Raw genomic sequence first — 23,579 nt, 5'->3', positions numbered from 1 at the left:
TGTGCTCCGCAACGGGAGAGGCCACAACACTGAGAGGCCCGCGTACCACAAGAAAAAAAAAATAAAAAGTAAATAAAACCAAAATGCTTTAAAAAAAAAAAAAAAAATTAATAGCTGATACATTTCAAATGAGGGCACGCATATCTGGTATATCATTTCCTCTATGTCAATATTTACTTATATTGACTGCTTCAATATTTTTTTAAATAATGTTAAATTTTAGATTTAAAAAAATCCTTTCAGGGTTACTTTTAGAATACAAGCCAAACTCCTAACCATGGCTTACAAGACTCTTCATTAATTGGTCTTAGCTTAACTTTCCAGCCTTTATCTTTACTTCTCACATCCCACTTCAGCCACACTGAGCAATTTGCAGTTCTTACCTCCAAACCTCTGACATGTCATTGATTCCCTCGATCTTAATAGCCCTCCTCACCTCCACCTCCCAACTTTTTCTCTCACTTGTATTCATTCTTCTGATCTTAGTTTAGATATCCATTCTCCCTAGGTGGCTTTCCTGAGGCCCACAGACATCAACTAACCCTCCCAGGAGCTCACACAGCATCCTGTGCTGTTTCACCTTTTTAAAATTCTAACTGCCTGTTCAGTCTGTTTACTTAAAAGCTTGTGCAACTGCCCCTCTCCAGGTGAGAGAGAACTGACCCCTGGAATTGTGTCTTAGTCACCCAGTGCCAGCCCAAGTGCTTGCCATATAGTAGGAGCAAGGCAACAACATGCTATTCAAAATGTCTTTTACAGGGCTTCCCTGGTGGCGCAGTGGTTGAGAATCCACCTGCCGATGCAGGGGACACGGGTTCGTGCCCCGGTCTGGGAAGATCCCACGTGCCGCGGAGCAACTAAGCCCGTGAGCCATGGCCGCTGAGCCTGCGCATCCGGAGCCTATGCCCCGCAACGGGAGAGGCCACAACAGTGAGAGGCCCGCGTATCACAAAAAAAAAAAAAAAAAAAAAAATGTCTTTTACAGATAGGATGGATAGACAGAAAGACAGATAGATAGGTAGATACAGACAAATAAGTCCTTCCCTAACAGTCTCCATAACATAAAATAAAGCTGAATCTTAAAGCCATATTCACAGCCTAGAGAGACAATTAAATTGGCCAAATCAAAACCTTAGAAGCCACAATGCACAACCCAACAACGTAGAATTTTCAAATAAGCCCTTCTGTTTTTCCTTAAAGGTCAAGGGAACCACCATTCTGAAATACCAGCTTCTATATTGGAATTTAAAGTCAGCCCACTGAATACAGTAAGTCCCTACATAGGAACAGGTTCCATTCCGAGGGTGCGTTCGTAAGTCCAATTTGTTTGTAAGTCCAACAAAGTTAGGCTAGGTACCCAACTAACACAATTGGCTATATAGTACTGTAATAGGTTTATAATACTTTTCACACTGATAATACATAAAAAACAAACAAAAATTATAGAAAACATTTTAAATCTTACTGTACAGTACCTTGAGAAGTACTGTAGTACAGTACAACAGCTGGCATACAGGGGTGGCATCAAGTGAATATCATGGGCTTGAAATAAAGACACTGTACTCTGTACAGTACAGTAAAGTACACAAAAGCACAACCACTTGTAGAAGATGCACACATGTGACAAGGTACACCAGGCACATGAACTAACTTACGTGATTAGACATGTGAACACACATTCGCACCTTTGAAAGTTCACAACTTGAAGGTTCGTATGTAGGGGACTTACTGTATTAGGATTTGAAAGATAGAACTCAAGAGAAAAACAACATGACAATAATAACCTCTTGTTTTCTCTACTCCTCAAACCTCCACGGCAGAGCGTCACATTAAGAAAAACATTTGTTACCTGAATAATTATGATTTCTGAGCATTCCCACTTTATTGACTGAACTCCAATCACCTTTCCACCACTTAATTATTCCCTAAATGGAAGGTATTTCTCAACATCTGTTCTTAATTTATTTTCAATTTGCATTTACTCTATCCTATCTGTTGAAGCTGAAATCAGTATTACAGGATGACATTATCCTCACATGAAACATCCTATTCTTCAATTAAAGTTCCCCTGAAATAGTTTTCCAGGCTCTTTTCACAAGCTGTCCAAGATAATTATTTTCCCTTTAAGATGAGATTAATATTACCTTTCTTTGCTACCTTTTCAAAGAACTTTTATATTATACTAAATAAATATGAACAAACTTTTTCTTTTTTCTCATTTTAATTAACCTACTTTTTTTCTGCAGCATGACCTTTCTTTCAGAATATACATATGGAAAAAATTACAAATGTTACTGAAACAATTCAATTCAGTTACCTAAATAAACTGACCAAGAGGAAATACTTTAGAAAAACAGCAGTAGTCAATGTAACTAAGGAGTAAAAAACTACCTTGAAAATGTAGAAATTAATCAAGTCAAGAATATTAATTCTGGGGACTTCCCTAGAGGTCCAGTGGTTAAGACTCCACGCTCCCAATGCAGGGGGGCATGGGTTCGATCCCTGGTCAGGGAACTAAGATCCTGCATGCCGCACGGCGTGGCAAAAAAAAGGAAAAGAATATTAATTCTGGAGGAAGAGCTAATACCGAAAGGGCTATAACATGACATAACTTTTTTAACTGTACATCTGATTGAAAAATACATATATGAATTTTAATTTGAATAGCTATACATCAGATTGAAAAATATAAAACAAATCCCATGAAGTGACGTTTACATTGTGGCTTTATACATGTTGTTAGTAACTCCTAAGGATCTTTCAAATCCTCTGCCCTACTCCTTCTCTACCCATACCACGCTGGTCCAAACCCCCATGATCTCTAACCTTAGTTATTTTCACAACTCTTACCTGCTCCCTTCCACCCTTCAGCTCTGCTCCCTTCTAAATTTATCTTTCATGCTGCCGACTGAGTTATCTTTTTGATAAACAATACTGAGCCCGTTCGACATTAACCCACTTAAAATCCTGGGGGAAAAGATCAAACCATTTAGCATGCTTCAAAAGAGCTTTCAGGGCTTCCCTGGTGGCGCAGTGGTTGAGAGTCCGCCTGCCAATGCAGGGGATGCGGGTTCGTGCCCCGGTCCGGGAGGATTCCGCATGCCGCGGAGCGGCTGGGCCCATGAGCCATGGCCGCTGAGCCTGCGCGTCCGGAGCCTGTGCTCTGCAACGGGAGAGGCCACAACAGTGAGAGGCCCGCGCACCCCCCAAAAAAAAAAAGAGCTTTCAAAATCTGGCCCCACCCTCTCCCATCATCTGTGACAAGTGTCCCACACTCACCTAACAGCTGCAGACTCAACATGCATTGTTCTTATCCATCAGCTTAGAATGCCCTTCCTCCATGATCCACAGGCTACTTCCTATGCATCCTTCAAGGCACACCTCACCTGCTTTCCTCTTAAGGCTCTCTCTTTCCAGCCCCACCCTCCTTCCCAACAAGGTAAGACTTTGTCCTTCCTCCTCCCATTGTTCCCACAGCCTTGTGTACGTGGCACTGGGTTTTGTGCAGGGATGTCTCTTTACACCTCTCTTCCCAGCCAGCCTGAGAGCACCTGAAGAAGAGACACCTGTCTTGCTCACCTCTGGGCTCATCATCTAGGAACACTGATTGAACAAGCATTTGCTGAGTGAATGCGGTATGTATATAAGCAAGTCTGATTCATTAAACCATTAAAATGCATAGTAAGCTTTTATTGAGCACTTACTGTGTGTGGCGACTAAGCTGAAGGCTGGCAATGAGAAGGTCAAATTAGGAAATCATGTACCCATACACAAACAAGAAGAGCCAAAAACAGAAATAAAGAGGGAACAGGAGGGAAGGAGGATGGACTGTGGCTCTGTGATCAATCGAAGAATAGAATGCTTTGTGGCATTTATGCCCATGTTTGAAAGATGGGGATTTCAAAACTAAGGGGTAGGGAGGGAAGAACAATCAAGCGCAGAAAACAAAGCAAGCCATGTCCCAAAGGCAAGAAAAGGACGACTGGCCTCCCTCACAGGGCATTCTACAGGTGGTGGGGGGTTGGGGGAGGCTAGAAAGATAGGTCAGCATCAGACTTCCCTAAATGCTTCATTGAAACATACATGCAAATGAGTTCCCCTCTCTCAGCAATCTGCCTCGATGCCAGGTCACTAGAATAAGATCTGTGCTACACCCAATTCTCAATAAGGCCGGCCCCAGACAGAGGGCAAGCATGTGTGTGCATTCTCCACATACCAACACTCTTCTAACAGGCTACATCTCTTGAAAAAGCACACATAAGTTAAAATAATTCAAGTCACTCTAATAATTTTTTACAGACAACGCATTAAAATGGGATTTAACATATGAGGAAGGGTCTGTTATATTATAGAACTGGCCACTGATACCACATGTAAAACTACAAAAATAAATATCTTTACATCCTTCAGTATAACATTTTCTAAACATCTATGAAGGGACTATATACAGGAGCAAAGTAAACTAGAGCATACATGGAGTTTTATCTCAGAGCCGCCCCCCACCCCCGCCGAAGGTGGCTTTTGGATAAGGCCAGGAGCCTTCAACACCAAATAAGATGCAGATTCACTCTCCCAGCTCTGAGTCATACTTGTACTTTAAATTTTAAAAGACAGTATAATGCAAATCATATACCTGATAAGGGGTCATGTTGGTTGCAACCTTTAGAGCTCCCTGAGTAAAATCTGAAACTGGCCCGCATACACAAAGGGCAAGGAGAGATGGAAGAAAGAGGCAGACCACTTCTCATTGGTAGGTGACAGGTTTAATAAGCAAGGGAACTTACATATAAGGCTTGTCTTTGGTGACAGAAAGATGAGTAGATTTCTGCCTGGCCAAATTCTTAAGAGTTTATATAGAGCCCTTAAGGGATTTAGTAATATATATGATCCAGATGGTCTCAATAACACATTACTAAAGTAGCTCCTAGTGTAGGAAGAGTGAGTAGAACATATATTCCAAGGCTGGGGAGGGGGTGAGGAGCCTCTGATTGCCTGGATCCTCCTTGCAGGTCAACCAGCGGTCACATCCCCTCAATGACCTCCTCCAACAGGCTAATATCCAAAATATATAAAGAACTAATACAATTCAATAGCAAAAACAAACGAACAATCTAATTGTAAAATGGGCAAAAGATCTGAACAGACATTTTCCAAAAGAAGACATACAGATGACCAACTAACAGGTACATGAAAAGGTGTTCCGCATCACTAATCATCATGGAATTGCAAATCAAAACCACCATGAGATACCACCAGACACCTCTTAGAATAGCTGTTATCAAAAAGACAAGAAATAACGAGTGTTGGTGAGGGTGTAGAGAAAAGGTAATTCTTGTGCACTGTTGGTGGGATTATAAATTGGTGTAGCCACTGTGGAAAACAGTAGAGAAGTTCCCCCCCAGAATAAAAACAGAACTACCATATGATCCAGGAATTCTACTTGTGGCTATTTACACAAAGAAAATGTAAACACTAACTTGAAAAGATATGTGCACCCCCAGGTTCACTGCACCATTATTTACAATAGCCAAGATATGGAAGTAACCTAAGTGTCCATCAACGGATGAATAAAGAAAATGTACACTGGAATATTTTTCAACCATAACAAAGATAGAATTCTTGCCCCTTGCAACAACATGAATAAAGCTTGAGGGCATTAAGCTAAGTGAAATAAGTCAACAGAAAAGGACAAATAACCTCATGATCTCACTTATATGTGGAATTTAAAAAAAACAAAAACATCTCAAAGACACAGAGAACAGATTGGTGGTTACCAGAGGCAGGAGTGAGGAGGGGGTCAAAAGGTACACACCTCCAGTTATAAAAAAGTCCTGGGGCTATAAAATACAGCATGGTGACTATAGTTAATAATACTGTACTGCATATTTAAAAGTTGTTAAGACTAGATTTTAAAAGCTCTCATCACAAGAAAATAAAATGCTATAACTATGGTGCTAGAACATATATTAACTAGACTCATTGTGGTGAGTATGTTTCACAATATACACAAATATCGAATCATTATGTTGTATACTTGAAGCTCATATAATATTATCTGCCAATTATATCTCAATTTTAAAAAGACAGTATAATTTTTAAACTGGCAATATAACAATTCACTTTAAGAAATGGATCATTTACGACCTAGAACCAAATTTGGTTTTTAAGTCTATCTGTTTTGGGGTGGATTTTGATTTTATTTTGTGGTCTATTTGTTCCAAATATATCTGAAAAGCCTTCCTCCTAAGGATGACAGGGGCCAGGGGCTGAGGGAGGGGGAAGAGGAGTTAGTGTTTAATGAGGACAGAGTTTCAGTTTGGGAAGATGAAAAAATTCTGGAAATGGATGGTGATGATGACTGCACAACAATATGAATGTACCTTAATGCCACTGCACTGTATACTTGAGAATGTTTTAAAAGGGCAATTTTATGTTATGTATATTTTGCTATAAAAAAACATTATCCAAAAAAAAAAAAATCACACACAAAAAATTTACCCACACTTTGGTGAAAAGGGACAAACTTCCAGTTACAAGATAAAGTACTAGGGATGTAATGTACAACATGATAAATGTAACTAACAATGCTGTATGTTATATATGAAAGTTGTGATGAGAGTGAATCCTGAGTTCTCATAACAGAAAAAAAATCTTTTTCTACTTTTTAAATTTTGATTTTATATGAGATGATGGATGTTCACTACATTTACTATGATAATCATTTCATGTTGTATGTAAGTCAAATCATTATCCCTTAGGTATATACTGGACGCTTTAAACTTACACAGTGCTGGGCTTCCCTGGTGGCGCGGTGGTTGAGAGTCCGCTTGCCGATGCAGGGGACGTGGGTTCGTGCCGCGGAGCGGCTGGGCCCCTGAGCCATGGCCACTGAGCCTGCGTGTCCGGAGCCTGTGCTCCACAGCGGGAGAGGCCACAACAGTGAGAGGCCCGCGTACCAAATTAAAAAAAAAAAAAAACTTACACAGTGCTGTATGTCAATTATATCTCAGTAAAACTGAAGGAAAAAAATTTATTCACACTTGCACAACCTCTGCACAAAAGTCTCTGTTCAAATAGAAATCATCAATCCCACTCAGGCCTCACCAGGTTGTCTCTTTGTAAGTCTCAATCTTAAAACTGCCTCAGGAATAGATCTCATCAAATCTGAGACTGATCTCAAATTCCACACAACGACTTACAGAAAAGCAATTATGTATCTCAAACCACCCTGGAGGTTATTTAATCAATGAAGAAATGAATATCCCCTTCTGTATCTTCAAAGAGGTTAACGATTAGAGCTCAAAGACTCTACTGCAAATAACTCAAAGACTATAAGAGATTGGCGGTTTGGTGTTTGGTTAGGTTTGGTTAAATGAATATAAGAACATCCCAAGACCTCTGGGGTGTATTTATAGATCCTTAGGGAACTTGCTGTGGTGGTCCATACATCACTTAACTCCTAATTCATCAATGACAAAAAAAAAAAATCATTATTCATCTTTTAAAATTCACTCATTTTTAAATTACATTATAGCAAAAAGAAGTATAGTTATATTAAATGTAAGTACTAGATTTCACCTATTTAAAATTACAAAAACAAGGAGGCAAATACAAATGTAATGGCTTAACCTTAAAGATAAAACTAGCATAATGTTATTATGTTTTTACACTTTATATCATATCTTAGAAATCATCCTATATAAATACAGAAAGGATGTGTGATTTTTCATTGCAAATCATTCCATTGCATGAATAAATTATAAATTAACTAAAAAAAAAAAAAAAAAAGAAAAGAAAACCAACATAGAGGATGGATGTGAGGATTTTTCCTCACCACGAGTCAAAACCACATCTGTCTTGGAAATTTTTCTTAGAAAAGATAGACAATCAATTTTTATGATGAGTTCAGATGACTCCACAAAATAATTCAGGATCCGACATTAAGCTTGCAGCAGGAAGAGGTTCAATGCACCAAGCTGAAGACCAAGGTGCTCCTTGAAGAAATATTTCAGGGCTGAATATTTTGGTACGATCCTCTGGTTCCACAGACCACAATAAGAAATGCACCAAGTTTCATCACTCTCCTGACTCACATTACACAGTTTTACCTTTGCTCAACATGACCAAAACCCTTCAGAATACAAGGCAAAAGAAAAAAAATGTCCAATACCAAGAAATCCATTACCTCTTAAAATTATTTTAAAAGAAGATTTTGTAAGGAGAAATAATCTTCAACATTTGACTATAGTTCTCCCTGCTCCTTTGAAATGCACAGACCACTTTCACTTTGGTTCCAAGAGTCTTAAGCCTGCCTCCTTTGTCCATAAATCAATGGCACTAAACAGAATAACCGCTGAGCTTGTTAAAACTCCAGATGCAGGGACCCCACCCCACTAACTGAATCAGAATCCCCGGGGGTCAATCTGATATGCAGCCTGAGTTAGGAACCGGATAGAGGTTGAACCCCAAACCGGACTTTCAAAATAAAAGCATATGTTTACATCTATGTAATTACTGAACTAATATTAAATCACAACACTCACATAGCTGATGAGTAGCAAGAGAAGCAATCAATCAGTATCAACCTCAAAATGCTATTCTCCACCTCGAGGTCTTCACGAAAATGTCCTACACCAAAATCTTAATTAGAACATGGCATGGAAGAAATGTGCAAATATTAAAACTATAGAATTGGAGAAGATGATCTAAGCAGCTATTTTTTCAACGACGGCATTTTTCAAAGTTGTGCCACTTTCGAGACGTAAAGTCATATTTTTTTATTGGATTTCTCTGCTACATCAGAAATGCCATTATGTGCTTTCTTCTGCTTTTTTGGGGAAAAAAAAATGTTACATAATTCAATGCTAAGATTATTGAACTAGACAGAAATCGTAATTAGCCAACCACCCACCTACCAAAAAACGTTCATTTGAAAATATTCACCAATGAAATGTTATTCTCCCGATCTATATCACGAGCTCAATGGCTGTGCCAAAACTGATTTTTTTTTTTTTTTTTTTTTTTTTTTTTTTTTTTTTTAGTAAATTGAGTTTTCAAAACAGGATGTGAGGTTGTACCACTCCAAACCTTAATCTTAGCTACCAGATGAGCCCACGCACAAACAGTTCCTCTTATTAGCTAGGCTAGGAGACCAAGCTTCTGACAGAGAAGGCCCGCGGAATATAAAGAAATCTCAGGTGTTTGGTTGTGAAAAGGCATCAGCGCCAAGGCCGGAGAGCTACAGGGGAGCCGGGCCCACCTGCCTCCCACGCTTGACGGGTGTTCATCGAGGACAAGAGGAAGGAAAAGTGAAAGGACTAGATCCGGCTTAGATTCTTCCGTCCACAGCCATCATTTCGAAGGTAAATATATATTAAAAACTCATACCGACTCACCTTTCAAATACTAAACTGACTGTACTCATTATTAAACACGGCATACCAAAAAAAATAGAAAGAATAATACAGGAAACACCTCTGCCTCCACATGAACAGCTTAAGGAGAAAAAAAAACCTAACCAATACATGTGAAAGCCTCTGAGTAATCTTTCGCAATAAAATTTTAAGTAATTTTTACAACCATCAACGATATTGCATGTTCCCTTGTTCCCAGAAAAATCAACCATCTTGCATGTTCCCTTGTTCCCACAAAATCATCCTATTGGCATCTAGCTCAAATCTGGACTCAAATAAGGCTCAATAAAACTGAGTTTTCCATTCTGTCTATATAATAAAGTACTTCCACTGTTTAGAACATTCTCCACAATTCATGTTTTTCTCTCAAGAACGGATCACCGACACAGCTTTCACAACCCTAGTAACAGGTCATGAGAATCACATTAATACAGAAATCTTTTCTCTGATGGCACTACTTCAGCGTAATGAGGTACCAACACAGAGAATATTTTTATGCGCATGACAAGAATAGCTGCACTCCTCTGCTGGAGTTGAATTTCCACCAGGGTCACTGTCCCTCACCACAAATCCCCAGGGCTCATGGAAAAAAACCAAATCTGCTCAAAGACTCCCTTCAAAGCACAGGTATTCCAGCCAACTAAAGCTTCAGAAAAAAAAAAAAAAAAAAAAACAAACGAAGAAGAACAAGGAGAAGAAGAAGAAGAATTATTTTTCACAGTCCCTTAAACTCTTCAGTCAAATCCCCTCACAGATATTTCTTTAAATGAAAGAGAAAGAGGTAGACCAATGGGAAATACAACGTCACCACTGTCTTTTCTAAAGAAAGGCCTCTAAAAGATAAACAAATAAGGTAACTTTCCTCATAGCTTCATAAAACCCCATCTTGTTAAGCAAGTTTACTTTATTGCAAACATAGCATCTTTTTAGGCCTGCTATAAATGTAACCTGGTATATATAATATTCCATATTAAATAATTTGTTTTATTTTTATTTCACTGGCCTCTCTTTTCTTCCCTCTCCCTCCCTCTGCACCTACCAGCTCTTTCAACGCCAGATACCCATCTGGGCATCAGACCAGGCCTTAAAACTGTGCCATATCGCAGTGCATCTGAAATCCACTACCTTTTTTTTCACCAGTGAGTTAAAAGCCTTGAGCAGCAGGCAGGGGAAAAGAGAAAAGGGAATTCATGTCCGAAACAGATTATCAATTTTTCTACCTTCCACCCAGAGGACTGCTAACTCTTATTTTCCCCTTTGCTAACTCTTAACAGAGAATGACAGAGAACAGAGACAATAATCAGGGCCAGCAGCAGCTCGCCGGCTCCTGCAATCGGCTCTCCTTTAGCAGGGGCTGTGATGCCAGCAGGAGGCCTGGAGCAGCTCTGTCTCACAGCCCAGGGTCCCAATCTTGTAACTACGAAAGAAGAGGATATATATAAATACGATTGATACTCTGCAAGTTTTCTAAGAGATAGATTTAGGCACAAAATGAAAAAGAACGTTCCGGCAGCAACAGAATAAACTACCTGGTAAATTAGGAAACTGGGCACTCTACAAAGGTCAAATGAGGGTTTCTAGAGTCAGATCACCTGAGGTCTCACCCCAGCTCTGGTACTTTCTATTTCTGTAGCTTTTTTCATTGAATAGGCATTCATTGCTCACCTACTGTGAGCTAGACACTGGGCTTGGTCCCAGGGATATATGGGTCCCTATTCTTGTAGAATTAAATTTTAGTAGGAAGGACATTAACAAGCACAAAAAACAAGAAGAGTACCATATAGTGATAGAGCATATAGGGAACTTAAATATAGTGATACAGTCAAGAATGACTGGGAGAGCTACTTTCTAAAGTCAGCAGGGACGTTCTCTCAGAGGTGACACTGAAGCCTAGCTCTAAATGAGAAGAAAGAGCCCATCAGGCAAAGGCAGGGGAAGAGGGGTGTGCAAAGGCCCTGAGGTAGGCATGACTGGGCCTTTGGAGAAATAGAAAGAAGACCAGTGTGGCAAATTATTATACATCTGTGTGGCTCATGTCTGTCATCTGTGAAGTAGTGGTTTTGAGGATTAAACTCTGAGCACCACATCTGCACACTGTATGTGTTCAATAAATATAAGTTGCTAGAATTATCATCATCATCATCAGTGAGGTCCCGTCACTGGAGGTGTGCACTGGAGGTGGTTGGGTAACCACCGCACAGGCATGGCCAGGTGATAGGGCCTCTAAGGTTCCCTCAACAATTAGATCCCAGGATTACACAAGAATAAAAAAGGTGAAGAAAGAAATGATAAAACTGTTACACTCAGGCTTCCTGCCTAAAGGCTTTGAAAGAATGCTTTCAATCATACAACGATGTGGAGTTTACCGACTAATTCATTCAACAAATGTTCCCATCTGAGAATCTCTGCTTCTAATCCCTAAACAGTCAAAATCCCCACTTGGAGCTGGTTGGCACAGTCTTTAGCCCTGAAGTCTACCCTCTAGGGGGGGCTTTGAGCTAAAACTTACCACACCAGCACTGAGAAGAACAGAAAAGGTTGACTTATTCTATGTTACTGGCATTAGTGTCAGCTATTGACAGAATAAAATAGTGGAGAGGATATTCTTTGATTTTATACATATCTCAAACCACTTTATTATTTCCTGTTTAAAATGTTCCAAGCAGAAGTTTATGCATCAGACTCCATGGACAACATATTTCACTTAAAAAAAATTCTTACTCTTGGCCTACTCTCAAAATACTTAATAAATTGTTAAACTTTCTGAAGCCCACTAATTCAAGCTATCAAAGATGCACTCGACAGATGAATTTGACTTGCGTGTTTTAAGTTAGGGAAAGATCTACTTTTACCCAAGCCCAGGCCCTGAATCATTAAAGGTCTTATTCTTTCAAGTTCTTTTCCAAAAGTCACTGAAATCCAAGGCAAATGTATTACAACCATAAAGAAATATATGACTTTTATATTCATGAAACTATTTCCTCACCTGCTCTTGATATTTCAGATTTCTGCTTAGGTGGTAAAAATGACTTTAAAAAATTATTAAACCTCATACACTGCATAAAGCAAATTAATATTGAATATGGTCAATATAAACAATCCTAATACCTTAACATAAAATGCACCAATATTTTTATGATGCCAGGCTTTTAGACTGTCCAAACTCAAGGATTTGGAGAGGAAGAGGAATTGTCATAAACCAAGAGATAAATTTACCAGTATAATCTCAACATCACTTCTCTTTTCCACCCTAATCTCTATCCCCTCCCCCATAGCTACTCCCTCAAAAGAAACATAGAGGAACAGATTTGAATCAAAATTCTCCTATAGGACAACAATCCCTTAAAAAAATGAAAAAGCAAAAATTCAGCATAGAATGCATCCAAGGAGGATCTTTAAAAATATGCATTATAGCTGAGTAATATTCCATTGTACATATGTGCTACATCTTCTTTATCCATTCATCTGTCAATGGACACTTAGGTTGCTTCCATGTCCTGGCTATTGTAAATAGTGCTGCAATGAACATTGTGGTACATGACTCTTTGAATTATGGGATGGACCTGGAGTCTGTCATATAGAGTGAAGTAAGCCAGAAAGAGAAAAACATATACTGTACGCTAACACATATATATGGAATCTAAAAAAAAAAAAAAAATGATGAACCTAGGCACAGGACAGGAATAAAGACACAGACATACAGAATGGACTTGAGGACACGGGGAGGGGGAAGGGTAAGATGGGACGAAGTGAGAGAGTAGCATTAACACATATACACTACCAAATGTAAAACAAATAGCTAGTGGGAAGCAGCTGCATGGCACAGGGAGGTCAGCTCAGTGCTTTGAGACCACCTAGAGGGGTGGGATAGGGAGAGTGGGAGGGAGATGCAAGAGGGAGGGGATATGGGGATATATGTATGCATATAGCTGATTCACTTTGTTGTACAAGAGAAACTAGTACAACACTGTAAAATAATTCTACTCCAATAAAGATGTTAAATATATGCATCATATATAGATGATTCCTTTGACTTAATCTGAACTAAAGATCCCTGTTCAACATGTAAATTTTAGAGTACCATGAGAACTGACCACTGAGTTAATATTTACCTTAAAAGAATCAAAAAAGTGCCTTCCAGAAAGCAAGATTGAAACTAATAGGCCCATTCATATCCAAATTTATCTACTGCTTTTTGTAACATAATCCAGCCAAAAGAATGTGATTCAGATCTCAGCTATGCAACTGATAACTTTTCAATGTTTTTTGAAGTAGGAGCCATCAAAAAAAAAAAAAAAAAAAAAAACCAAGTAATAGTCATCACCTTGGCATTAAAACAGTCGAAGCAATTTGAGATTTTTAAGAATACTTTAAAAATATAAGAAGTAATACAGGCTCATTGACAAGCTTTAGAAAGTACATATGAACAAAAAGAGAAAAATTATAAAGCCAAGATGACCACTATTAACATTTTAGTATACACTGCTAAACTTTTTTGAAAAAAAATATTTTTCACATAAATGACTTCATATTGCACATATTTTTAATGTAACATCAAGAACACATTTCTATGGTCATATACATACACATACATTTTTATGAATGTATAATCTTCTACTTTATGAATACACGCTAATTTAATTAGCTCCACTGAGTTTCTATATAATTTATTCAAGTGCCCTACACTAAAAGGAACAGAGTAGGTTAACCATTGTTTCCTAAAATTATTTTGCCTATGACATCCTTATTTGAATTACACATTAGAACTTATGCTGCTTTCAAAATACTTTGGGAAATTATGATTTCACCAATCCACAATATTTGATTTTTATGGTGTTTATAATTTTTTTCTGTGATCAACTTTTTGCTTGTACATTTCTGTGCGTTCCCTAGGAACAAAACTCCAAAAATAGAGTTACTGGGCCAACTGGTATGCATATGTTAAAAACAGGTAATAGGGGGTTTCCTTGGTGGCGCAGTGGTTGAGAGTCCGCCTGCCAATGCAGGGGACACGGGTTCGTGCCCTGGTCCAGGAAGATCCCATGGGCCGCGGAGCGGCTGGGCCCGTGAGCCATGACCACTGAGCCTGCACGTCCGGAGCCTGTGCTCTGCAACGGGAGAGGCTACAACAGTGAGAGGCCCGCGTACCACACAAAAAATAATAAAAGTAATAAATAAATAAATAATTTAAAAACATGTAATAGGGCTTCCCTGGTGGCGCAGCGGTTGGCAGTCTGCCTGCCAATGCAGGGGACATGGGTTCGAGCCCTGGTCCGGGAAGATCCCACATGCCGTGGAGCAACTAAGCCTGTGTGCCACAACTACTGAGCCTGCACTCTAGAGCCCACGAGCCACAACTACTGAGCCTACGAGCCACAACTACTGAAGCCCGAGAGCCTAGAGCCCGTGCTCTGCAACAAGAGAAGCCACCGCAATGAGAAGCCCACAGGCCACCACAAAGAGTAGCCCCCGCTCGCCACAACTAGAGAAAACTCGTGTGCAGCAGCGAAGACCCAATGCAGCTAAAAAATTAAATAAATGAATAAATAAAATGTTTTTAAAAAACATGTAATAATTTTTGCCCAACTATCCCCCAATAGTGTATGAGAATAGTCAGTCTTTTGAAATAATCATTTTTAATTTAAAGAATAGTTTGAAAGTTATGGGTACTCATCATATATACCCAGTATTTTTAAACTTATATATTTACTTTTTTATGAACATGGCTAAAGTACATAGTTATAAATATCAAAGGTCTTACTATAATGGAGGTTGACTCAGAAAACTATTTAAGAACATAACTCCTCACAATTTATAGAACATGACAAGCATGGATACATTAAATTGTCTCACATTCATTTTCCTCCTTGTTACATTTATATATTTCTGGATATACATCCTATACTCTTAAGAAGATATTAATAATCCCTTATATCGACATAGTACTCTATACTACTAAAGCATTTAAATCAAAAATAATTTGGGGGCAATAAAACATTCTCAGAGCATATTTTAAGATAAGATATTAAGCTGTACCCCCCAAAATATCCTTCAAGCTACACAATAGCACCTACATATTTAAAGCCAAGACTGTAATAACCAAAATCTTTACCAATCAACCAACAATAGAGTCATAGAGGGAAATGTATCTTAAATGCATATCTCTATTAATTTGGAGCTTATTTTCAGTGCATATTTCTCCAGATTCATACAATAAGAAATAACTTCCTAACATAAATAAAGATGGTGCACACAGCAAAAACAGATGTTAGGTTCCTTTTATGGTTTTAAAGTGACACTGGATGCAAGTTTATAGCCCAAAGTAACTCTCAAAGATACTTAAGTATAGTGTTCACACCGAGGTGGAGTTCCGTGCAATTTTCAAAACTCAGAAAGGTCCTGCCTGCTCAAAAATACCTACCCATAGAGTCTATCTCAGAATTGTATTTGAAGCTTTTTTAAAATACAGAAATTTTTATGCAATAGTTCTGTAGTGGAGACAATACATCTGCATTTTTTTAAAAAAAACTCCCCAGTTGATTCATTTGTACAGCCAGAGTAAAGAAGCACTCGGTTATATTAAAAAATTGGGGGAGGGAGTGGTATCTTTAAGTCCCCAATTTAAATGTTCGTATGAAAACCATTAATCTGTCTTAGTCTAGTTTATTACATTACCTAAGCAGAAACTGTGCCTCGAGAAGGTTCATAAGAAGTTTCAAAATGGGAAGAACAGGTAGGAGGACACCTGTTGGCCTAGAAATGGTCACCAAATGGGATGGAGGAAAGGCGGTATGGAAGCCAAACTCAACAGGATCCATCCCAGCAGAAACCACAGTACTTCCTACTTCAAGCACCATTTTTTTAAGCTGCCTTTTGTGTTCAAGGGGTTTCTTATAAATGAACAGCAATCAACTAACAGGTGGCAGTTTCACCAAGCAATGTCAAGCAACATACCAGGAGACCAAGTTGGATTGAGAAATGAAGATAGGATACACAGAGATATTATATCACCATTTACAATGTAGTAGTCATTTGTCAGAATTATGTTTCTCAAAAGAAGTTTGTCTCACAAGAACAGTACAAAACAAGCCAATAAAAACCTGTGTCTTGGGCTTCCCTGGTGGCGCAGTGGTTGCGAGTCCGCCTGCCGATGCAGGGGACGCGGGTTCGTGCCCCTGTCCGGGAGGATCCCACATGCCGCGGAGCAGCTGGGCCCGTGAGCCATGGCTGCTGCGCCTGCGCGTCCGGAGCCTGTGGGAGGGGCCGCAACAGTGACAGGCCCGCGTTCCGCAAAAAAAAACAATCCTGTGTCTTCTAAGCAGTTTATGCATAAAAATTATTCATTTTCTTAAGCTTCCATTACTTACCAGATCTGGACTTAATGATGTCACTGAACTCGTTCTGCCCATCGTCAGCCCTGGCCTCGTGTTCTCCATACTTGGCCATCTTAGCTGAGTTTCAATATAATCCAAGGACTTTACAAGGTCCTCTTTTTAAGACTTTCAGTTTTCTATAATGAGCAACATCAATACCTAAAGAGAAATGGGAAAATATTGATTTGAAAAAAAATATATGACTACAATATATATGTTGACATATATATTAACATATATAACATATTACATATATTGCTATAATATACAACTATAATATGTATAATGACTATATAATATACATGACTATAAATATCAAACTATACATTATATAGTCATATACAGTTATATAAAGTTATATATAGTAACCATTCATTCGGTAAATATTCATTCAGAGACTGTGTGTAAGGCACTGATCTGGGCGATGGAAATATGACTATCAAAAAGAGACACAGCCTGTACTATTTTGAAATTCATAGACACCAAGCAATTAATTATATAATGAATTATTTCATTATAATACTAATATGTTACAAATGTATAAACGAGAGGCATAGAGTAGTATGAGCATACAGAAGAAGAATCTGATTTGCTCTGGGCAATTAAAGAAGGGTTTCTTGAAGAGGTGACATTTGAGCCAAGCTTTCAAGGATGAGATGAATTTAATTAGCCAAAAAGAGAGGTGGGGGGCTTCCCTGGTGGCGCAGTGGTTGAGAGTCCGCCTGCCGATGCAGGGGATACGGGTTCGTGCCCCGGTCCGGGAAGATCCCACATGCCGCAGAGCGGCTGGGCCCGTGAGCCATGGCCGCTGAGCCTGCGCGTCCGGAGCCTGTGCTCCGCAACGGGAGAGGCCACAACGGTGAGAGGCCCGCGTACTGAAAAAAAAAACAAAAACAAAAACAAAAACAAAAAGAGAGGTGGGAAGAGAATCTCCCATGTTAAGTGACAGGAAGAATCATGGAGCATTCATGAATCTGAGCAAAGGCCAGTGCTTTAGGAGAGAACAGCCAAGAGGAGAGAGACCTGTTGCACTAGGTGAGGTAGATAGGACCAGGGACAGGGCCTTAGAGACCATGTCAAGGCTTTCCTAAAAAGCAGTGGGGGGACTTTCCTGGTGGCACAGTGGTTAAGAATCCGCCTGCCATTGCAGGGGAACACAGGCTCGATCCCTGGTCCAGGAAGATCCCACATGCCGTGGAACAACTAAGCCTGTGCACCATAACTACTGAAGCCCGCGCGCCCTAAAGCCTATGCTCTGCGACAAGAAAAGCCACCGCAATGAGAAGCCCGCGCACCTCAACGAAGAGTAGAAGAGCAGACCCTGCTCTCGGCAACTAGAGAAGGCCTGCACGCAGCAACGAAGACCCAACGCAGCCAAAAAAAAAAAAAAAAAAAAAAAGAGCAGCGGGAATCCAGTAGATGGTTTTAAGCTGGGAAGCAACATGATTGTGGCCTAAATAAGGGTAGATGGAAAGAAGTGCGTGGACTTGTGGTATATTAGATATTAAGTAAAGGTCAATAGGATTTGGAAACTGATTGGATATGAGATGTTCAGGATACTGAGGTACAAAATGACTGCCCAATTTGGGCTTGGGCAATTAATTGAGTCATTCACTGAGCTGGGGAACACTGGAGGATGAGCCTCTAAAGGCAGAAATAATGAGTGTGATTTGGATTTACTGAGTTTGAGATGCCTCTGAGATATACAAGTGGAAATAACAAAAAAGTCTGATCTCAGGAATGGTCTGGATTATATATAAATCTGGACGGTTACATGTTATATCCATTGACACAGATTTTATTCTGGAAAATACATCATGAAAATTCTGCTGAGAATACATATCACTCAAAATAATTTTAATCTTTAGCAATTAATTAGTCAGAGGCACCTTTAAAATTTAAAGAATTGAGGATTCTATCCTGCAGTACCACTTCTCTTTAAGAATGTCACTAATAATAGCCCTAGTACTTTCTGGAACACAATGCCCAAACAATCCAAACAGAATCAGAATTCAAGTTTAAGTTCAGCAATTTGGCTATATCCTAACATCCCCTATGAGCACCCCAAATGCCAGTTAAATAAATTAATCATTTAATTGGGAATATAACAGTCAACACATCCAAATATTAATCTACACGCAATAGCCATTAATTCACATATTACAATAGATATCACAACCAGAGTTTACGGCTAACTAGGATTAGACAACTCAGTTCTTTATTTCAAGGATATACCACGTGGCATTATTATTTTGTAATATATTTCATTTCACATATTTATGAAATAATTAGAAGTTTTACATATTACAATGTTTTATGACATATAACATTCAAGGAAACACCGTATTATTTTATAATATATAAATATATAAAATATATTATTTTTTTCCTTACCAGTTAGGAAAAAGGTGTGTTCTAATAATAAAGAGATCAAAATTACCTCAGAAAAATGTTTTAAGTGTTAAAGTGTTTGACTCACATGAAAACTGTGGTGGATTGCTGAAGCTTTAGGAACAATTTCCTCTCTAGTAGGGAGGAACACATGGATTGGATCATCAGCCTGCCAGATTTTGTGAGGGTGTAAAAAACATTTTTTATTTTTTTATTTATTTATTTATTTTTTTTTATTATTTTTTGGTGGTATGCGGGCCTCTCACTGTTGTGGCCTCTCCCTTTGCAGAGCACAGGATCCGGACGCGCAGGCTCAGCAGCCATGGCTCACGGGCCCAGCTGCTCCGCGGCATGTGGGATCTTCCCGGACCGGGGCACGAACCCGCGTCCCCTGCATCGGCAGGCGGATTCTCAACCACTGCGCCACCAGGGAAGCCCCCATTTTTTATTTTTTATATTGTCCACTACTGTTATACTTTATGGATTATTATGTAATTAAGTTCATTTGGGGGGGTACGGAACTGCAAAAGATTTGCTGAATTCTTAAGTGTATTTTATTATATTCAAGAACCAAAAACTTTGTTCAGAAGAATGCACATAAAATTTCACTATGGAAAATCAGTTTTGCCCCCCAAAAATTCTCTGTACTAGAAAGCAACTAATTATTCCCTTTGAAAGGTATTTCGAATGCTCTCCTTCATAAGCGGTCTTAGCCAAGGGTCTTCTTCAACACTTTCCAAAGACACTTCCCAGTCCCTAAAAGAGAAGTATACTGTTCACACAGAACTTTATTTCATTTGCACGTTAATGTTCCTTCATCAGAATATTTTATTTTGCCACTACTTAAGATAAACTCTCAAATTTTCTCTTCTTTATATGCTACAAAGATACAGCAGTAAGGGGGATCAGAGGACAAGGAAAGAATGGGAAGGTGGGAGAAGCACAGAAGACCATTTTAACAGTAACAGATACCCACTGACTGACACTTGGTGCCACTAATGGGCAGGGGTCTCCAAGCTGAGTAACGTATGGCGGCAATTCATTATTGGTTGCCAGAAGACAGATCAAACTTTCATCACTAACAATGTGCCTCCGGGTGACCCTCCACTTCGACATCAATAGTATGGAAGCAAGGCCATTTTCCACACCAAGCTAGGCGAGAAACAGAATCAATGAATGGGCTATTGCTTTACAAGCTTTAAGCCCTCTACAGTTGTAATTTATTGTTACCTCTGCTCTAGGTTCTGTTGCCTTATAATGATGTTCTGCACAGTTTAGCCAGCTCTTTCTCACTGAAACCAGTACACTCTATATTCACCAGCTTTCTTCAGAACGTCTCTGGCTGTCATATGCACCAGAAGCCGTGAGTGTGTGGCCATAAACCGGGTTGAAAGTATGGGGGATGGCCTTATGGGCAAATCTAATGTTTTAATTTTTTTTTAATTTGGAAATTACAAAATGTAAGAATACAAACATGTTTAACAATGTGCAGTTATGACGGAAATACGGTGTGGGTCCTTAGGCAAAAACTATTCATTCATTTACACCGGGAACCAAAACCTAAGAATGCTAGAGGGAGTGGAAAAGGAAGCCCAGAGGGCCAGAGTTTGCGGCTCCGCATGAAACTTAGTAAAAGACACCGCCCAGTGCCAAGAACTGCCATTCATTCTCGGAAGCGCTCCAAGGGAAGGTTCATACTGTTGCGGTTAATGCTGTTTACAGAGGCAATTAATTTTAGGCAAACACCTGAAGGAGAGTTAAAGAGCTGTCTCATCGGTCCCATAAATACGGGTCCAGGGGGCGGGGAATGACTCCGCGTAAACCTTGGCCCTCGCCGCCTGGCCCTCTGGAAGCCAATGCACACAGGAGCTTCGCGTTCCAGCAGCTCTCGCCTGACTCGCAGCGCTATCGGCAGGCTGCATGCCCCGGGCCCACCAGCAACCAGCCCGGAGGGGACCACCCGACTTCCTGAGGCCCATGCAAGTTACAAAGGAATGGATGAGCCTACTGCCGGGGGTCCCTGAGGCCGCGAGCTCCCGCCCGAACCCCGGGAATCGGCGCTTCCCCGAACTCGGTTCACGCCTGCTACGGCAACTGACCGTCCCAAGGGGAGTTCCATGAGGAACCGACCCGCGAGGCCTTGGTGACCCAGGTGACCTGGAGGTTGGTAAAGAGGAGGCTCTCCCCGGGGCATCCCTGTGAGAGGGACTGTTAAACCCAGGTTAGACCCGGGCTCCCCAGTTAAGCGTAAAACAAAGTGTGAGTTCCCTGGCTCTTGGAAGTCGGACACGTTTTCTCCTCCCCTTGAAACAACCCTGGCACGAGTCCCTTTGGTAATATGGGACTTGGCGAAAAAAATGCACTTTTAATAGCGTGCCTTCTAAAAGTTGCACAGCCTAAAATTAGTGCTGTCTTGGTTTTCAAAGGAGCCTTGGGCAACAAGAGCCTCGGACCCAGAGCCACAAAGGGACATGAATTACCTACCACTTGCAGCAAGAGATGCCAAGGGTCCGGGAAACCAGAAGAGGCGACGCGCGGTACCACGCACCGACCAAGCGCCCCTCGTCACCTCTCCAAAGCCCCACCCTCGGGAGCAGCAACGGCCCGGAGGTCGAGCACTTTTCCTGCCAGGCGGATAGCTGGGAACCTCTCCCCACCCTGTCCTTGCGGACACCTCCGGGGCCCCGCCTTCCCGGGGCTGGGGTGTGTGTGACAGGCCCTCTAGGAAGCCACGTCCCCTCTTGGAGATCACTGGCCCGGCGCGCACGGAGGCGCGACCCTCTCACCCTAGCCGGGAGGAAGACTGGAAGAGAAGACGGAGCCCGGAACCAGTCGGAGGAGTTTGGGTCGTTCGCTACTACACGGATTCCGAGGACCTTCTCGCCCGAGCTCCCTCCACGTTTCTGGCATTCTCCGTCCCGCCGCCGGGAGCTGAACTGGGGTTCCAAGGAAAGTGCAAGCAAAAGTTGGCTACGTCTTAGTCTCAGCCTTGAGAAGGAGCTCGGGACGCTGATCCTGGGCGCAGGAGCCGCAGAAAAGTCCATCCTCCCCGCAGCCTACGCCCCGTTTCCCCGGGGCTGCGGTCACATTACCCGGCCCGAGGCTCAATAATGCATGGGCTTACCTGCTCCGGTGACCCGCGGGCCCTCCTCGCCTGCCCGCCGCCGCCGCCGCGTCCCGAGCGGGCCGAGGGCTCCTCTGCTGTGTTTGAGGCGTAGTAATCGCGGGGGTGTGTGCGAACGTGAGCTCTGTGATGCGGATGTTTTTTAAAAAGCAACTATGGAAAACCATACAAGATCCGAAAGAAAAAAAAAATTTTTTTTGACACCCGACTGAAAACGCCCCTAACTTGTGCAATCTTCCTGCCCCGTAGTTCCGCCAAAAACAAAAACAAAACAGTCCAAGTGCAAACCTGGAACGGGCGCGCAGGCACCAAGTTTGCCAAACACTAGAGAGTTTTCCGTCTGCCGAAATGACCCGCAAGGAGGGGGGCACCCGAGATTCCCCAATCGGCTTCGGGAGCCGGAGGCTCCTCCTCGCCCCTCGGCGGGAGAAAGCCCGCTGCAGGCTGCGGCTGCCCGCTCCCCTCCTCCGAGGAAAGGCGACTCCACAACTTTGTGCGCGAGCGGCTCGCTCCTCCGGCTCCGCCTCCTCCCTCCCCCCCCTCCGCGGGCCTGCCCCTTTGTTGGCGAAGGGAGAGGAGCGCCGGAGGCCCTGGAGGCAGGGGAGGGCGCAGGACCGCCAGGGTGCGCGTGGACGCCCTCCTGGGAACTGGCTCTTGTCCGGGCACTCGGGGTTCGCTCTCCCGAGGAGAAGGGGGCCGAGCAGGTCCGGCCAGCCGCTCCCCCTCCCCCCTCGGCTCTCCCGCCCCGCTGCCGCAGGGCCGGCAACTTTGTTCCAGGAGATCAGCTCCTCTCGGCCCCGGGTTTGGCCCCGGCCCGGCCCAGGCGGCCACCGCAGGCTGGGCTCCGGGAACGTGGCGCCCGGGGTCACCTGACCGCGCGCCCGGTCAATCAGCGCCCGCCCCGCGCGCCCTCCCCGGCTGCAGCAGCCGGGCTGGCGCTCGGCTGGCCTGGGGCGGCCCACCCGGAGTGGACTGTGAGTGCCGAGAGCCCAGAGCTGGCATGGATGCCTCGTGCAGACACAATCCCCTTTATTCAGATAATCCGAAAATGTGAGTCACACCCACCCCAGGCAAACCTGGTCTTTAGTCAAGGTGGTTTTCTTTCTCCCATCTCAGTGTGCTGATGTTGCTGAATTGGGGGTCCTAGTTCCAAGGGTATATCTATTTTATATAATTTTCTTGGTGTCATTTTTAATGTTAAGAAAAACTTTTGTTTTACATTCGTTCATACGTACAAATACTGTTTGTGCTGACCTTGTTTTTCTGTTTTTCCAATAT

At 41.7% G+C, this 23,579-nt stretch overlaps 1 protein-coding gene across 1 annotated transcript in view; it reads right to left on the bottom strand.

Moving 5' to 3' along the window:
- UTRN (utrophin) overlaps nucleotides 1-23,157 on the bottom strand; it is a 506,315-nt gene extending 483,158 nt beyond the window's left edge. Inside the window, exons 1-2 of the mRNA XM_067010961.1 lie at nucleotides 22,302-23,157; nucleotides 16,781-16,945 (exon numbers count right to left, since the gene is read on the bottom strand). Of these exons, the coding sequence (XP_066867062.1) occupies nucleotides 16,781-16,859 (79 nt within the window). The 5' untranslated portion in view covers nucleotides 16,860-16,945; nucleotides 22,302-23,157. The remainder of the gene's footprint in view (nucleotides 1-16,780; nucleotides 16,946-22,301) is intronic.
- Nucleotides 23,158-23,579: the final 422 nt, after the last annotated feature.

Source organism: Kogia breviceps, chromosome 13 (assembly GCF_026419965.1).
Source record: "Kogia breviceps isolate mKogBre1 chromosome 13, mKogBre1 haplotype 1, whole genome shotgun sequence".
NCBI classification, from domain to species: domain Eukaryota; kingdom Metazoa; phylum Chordata; class Mammalia; order Artiodactyla; family Physeteridae; genus Kogia; species Kogia breviceps.
This window is presented reverse-complemented; position numbering and strand designations above follow the sequence as displayed.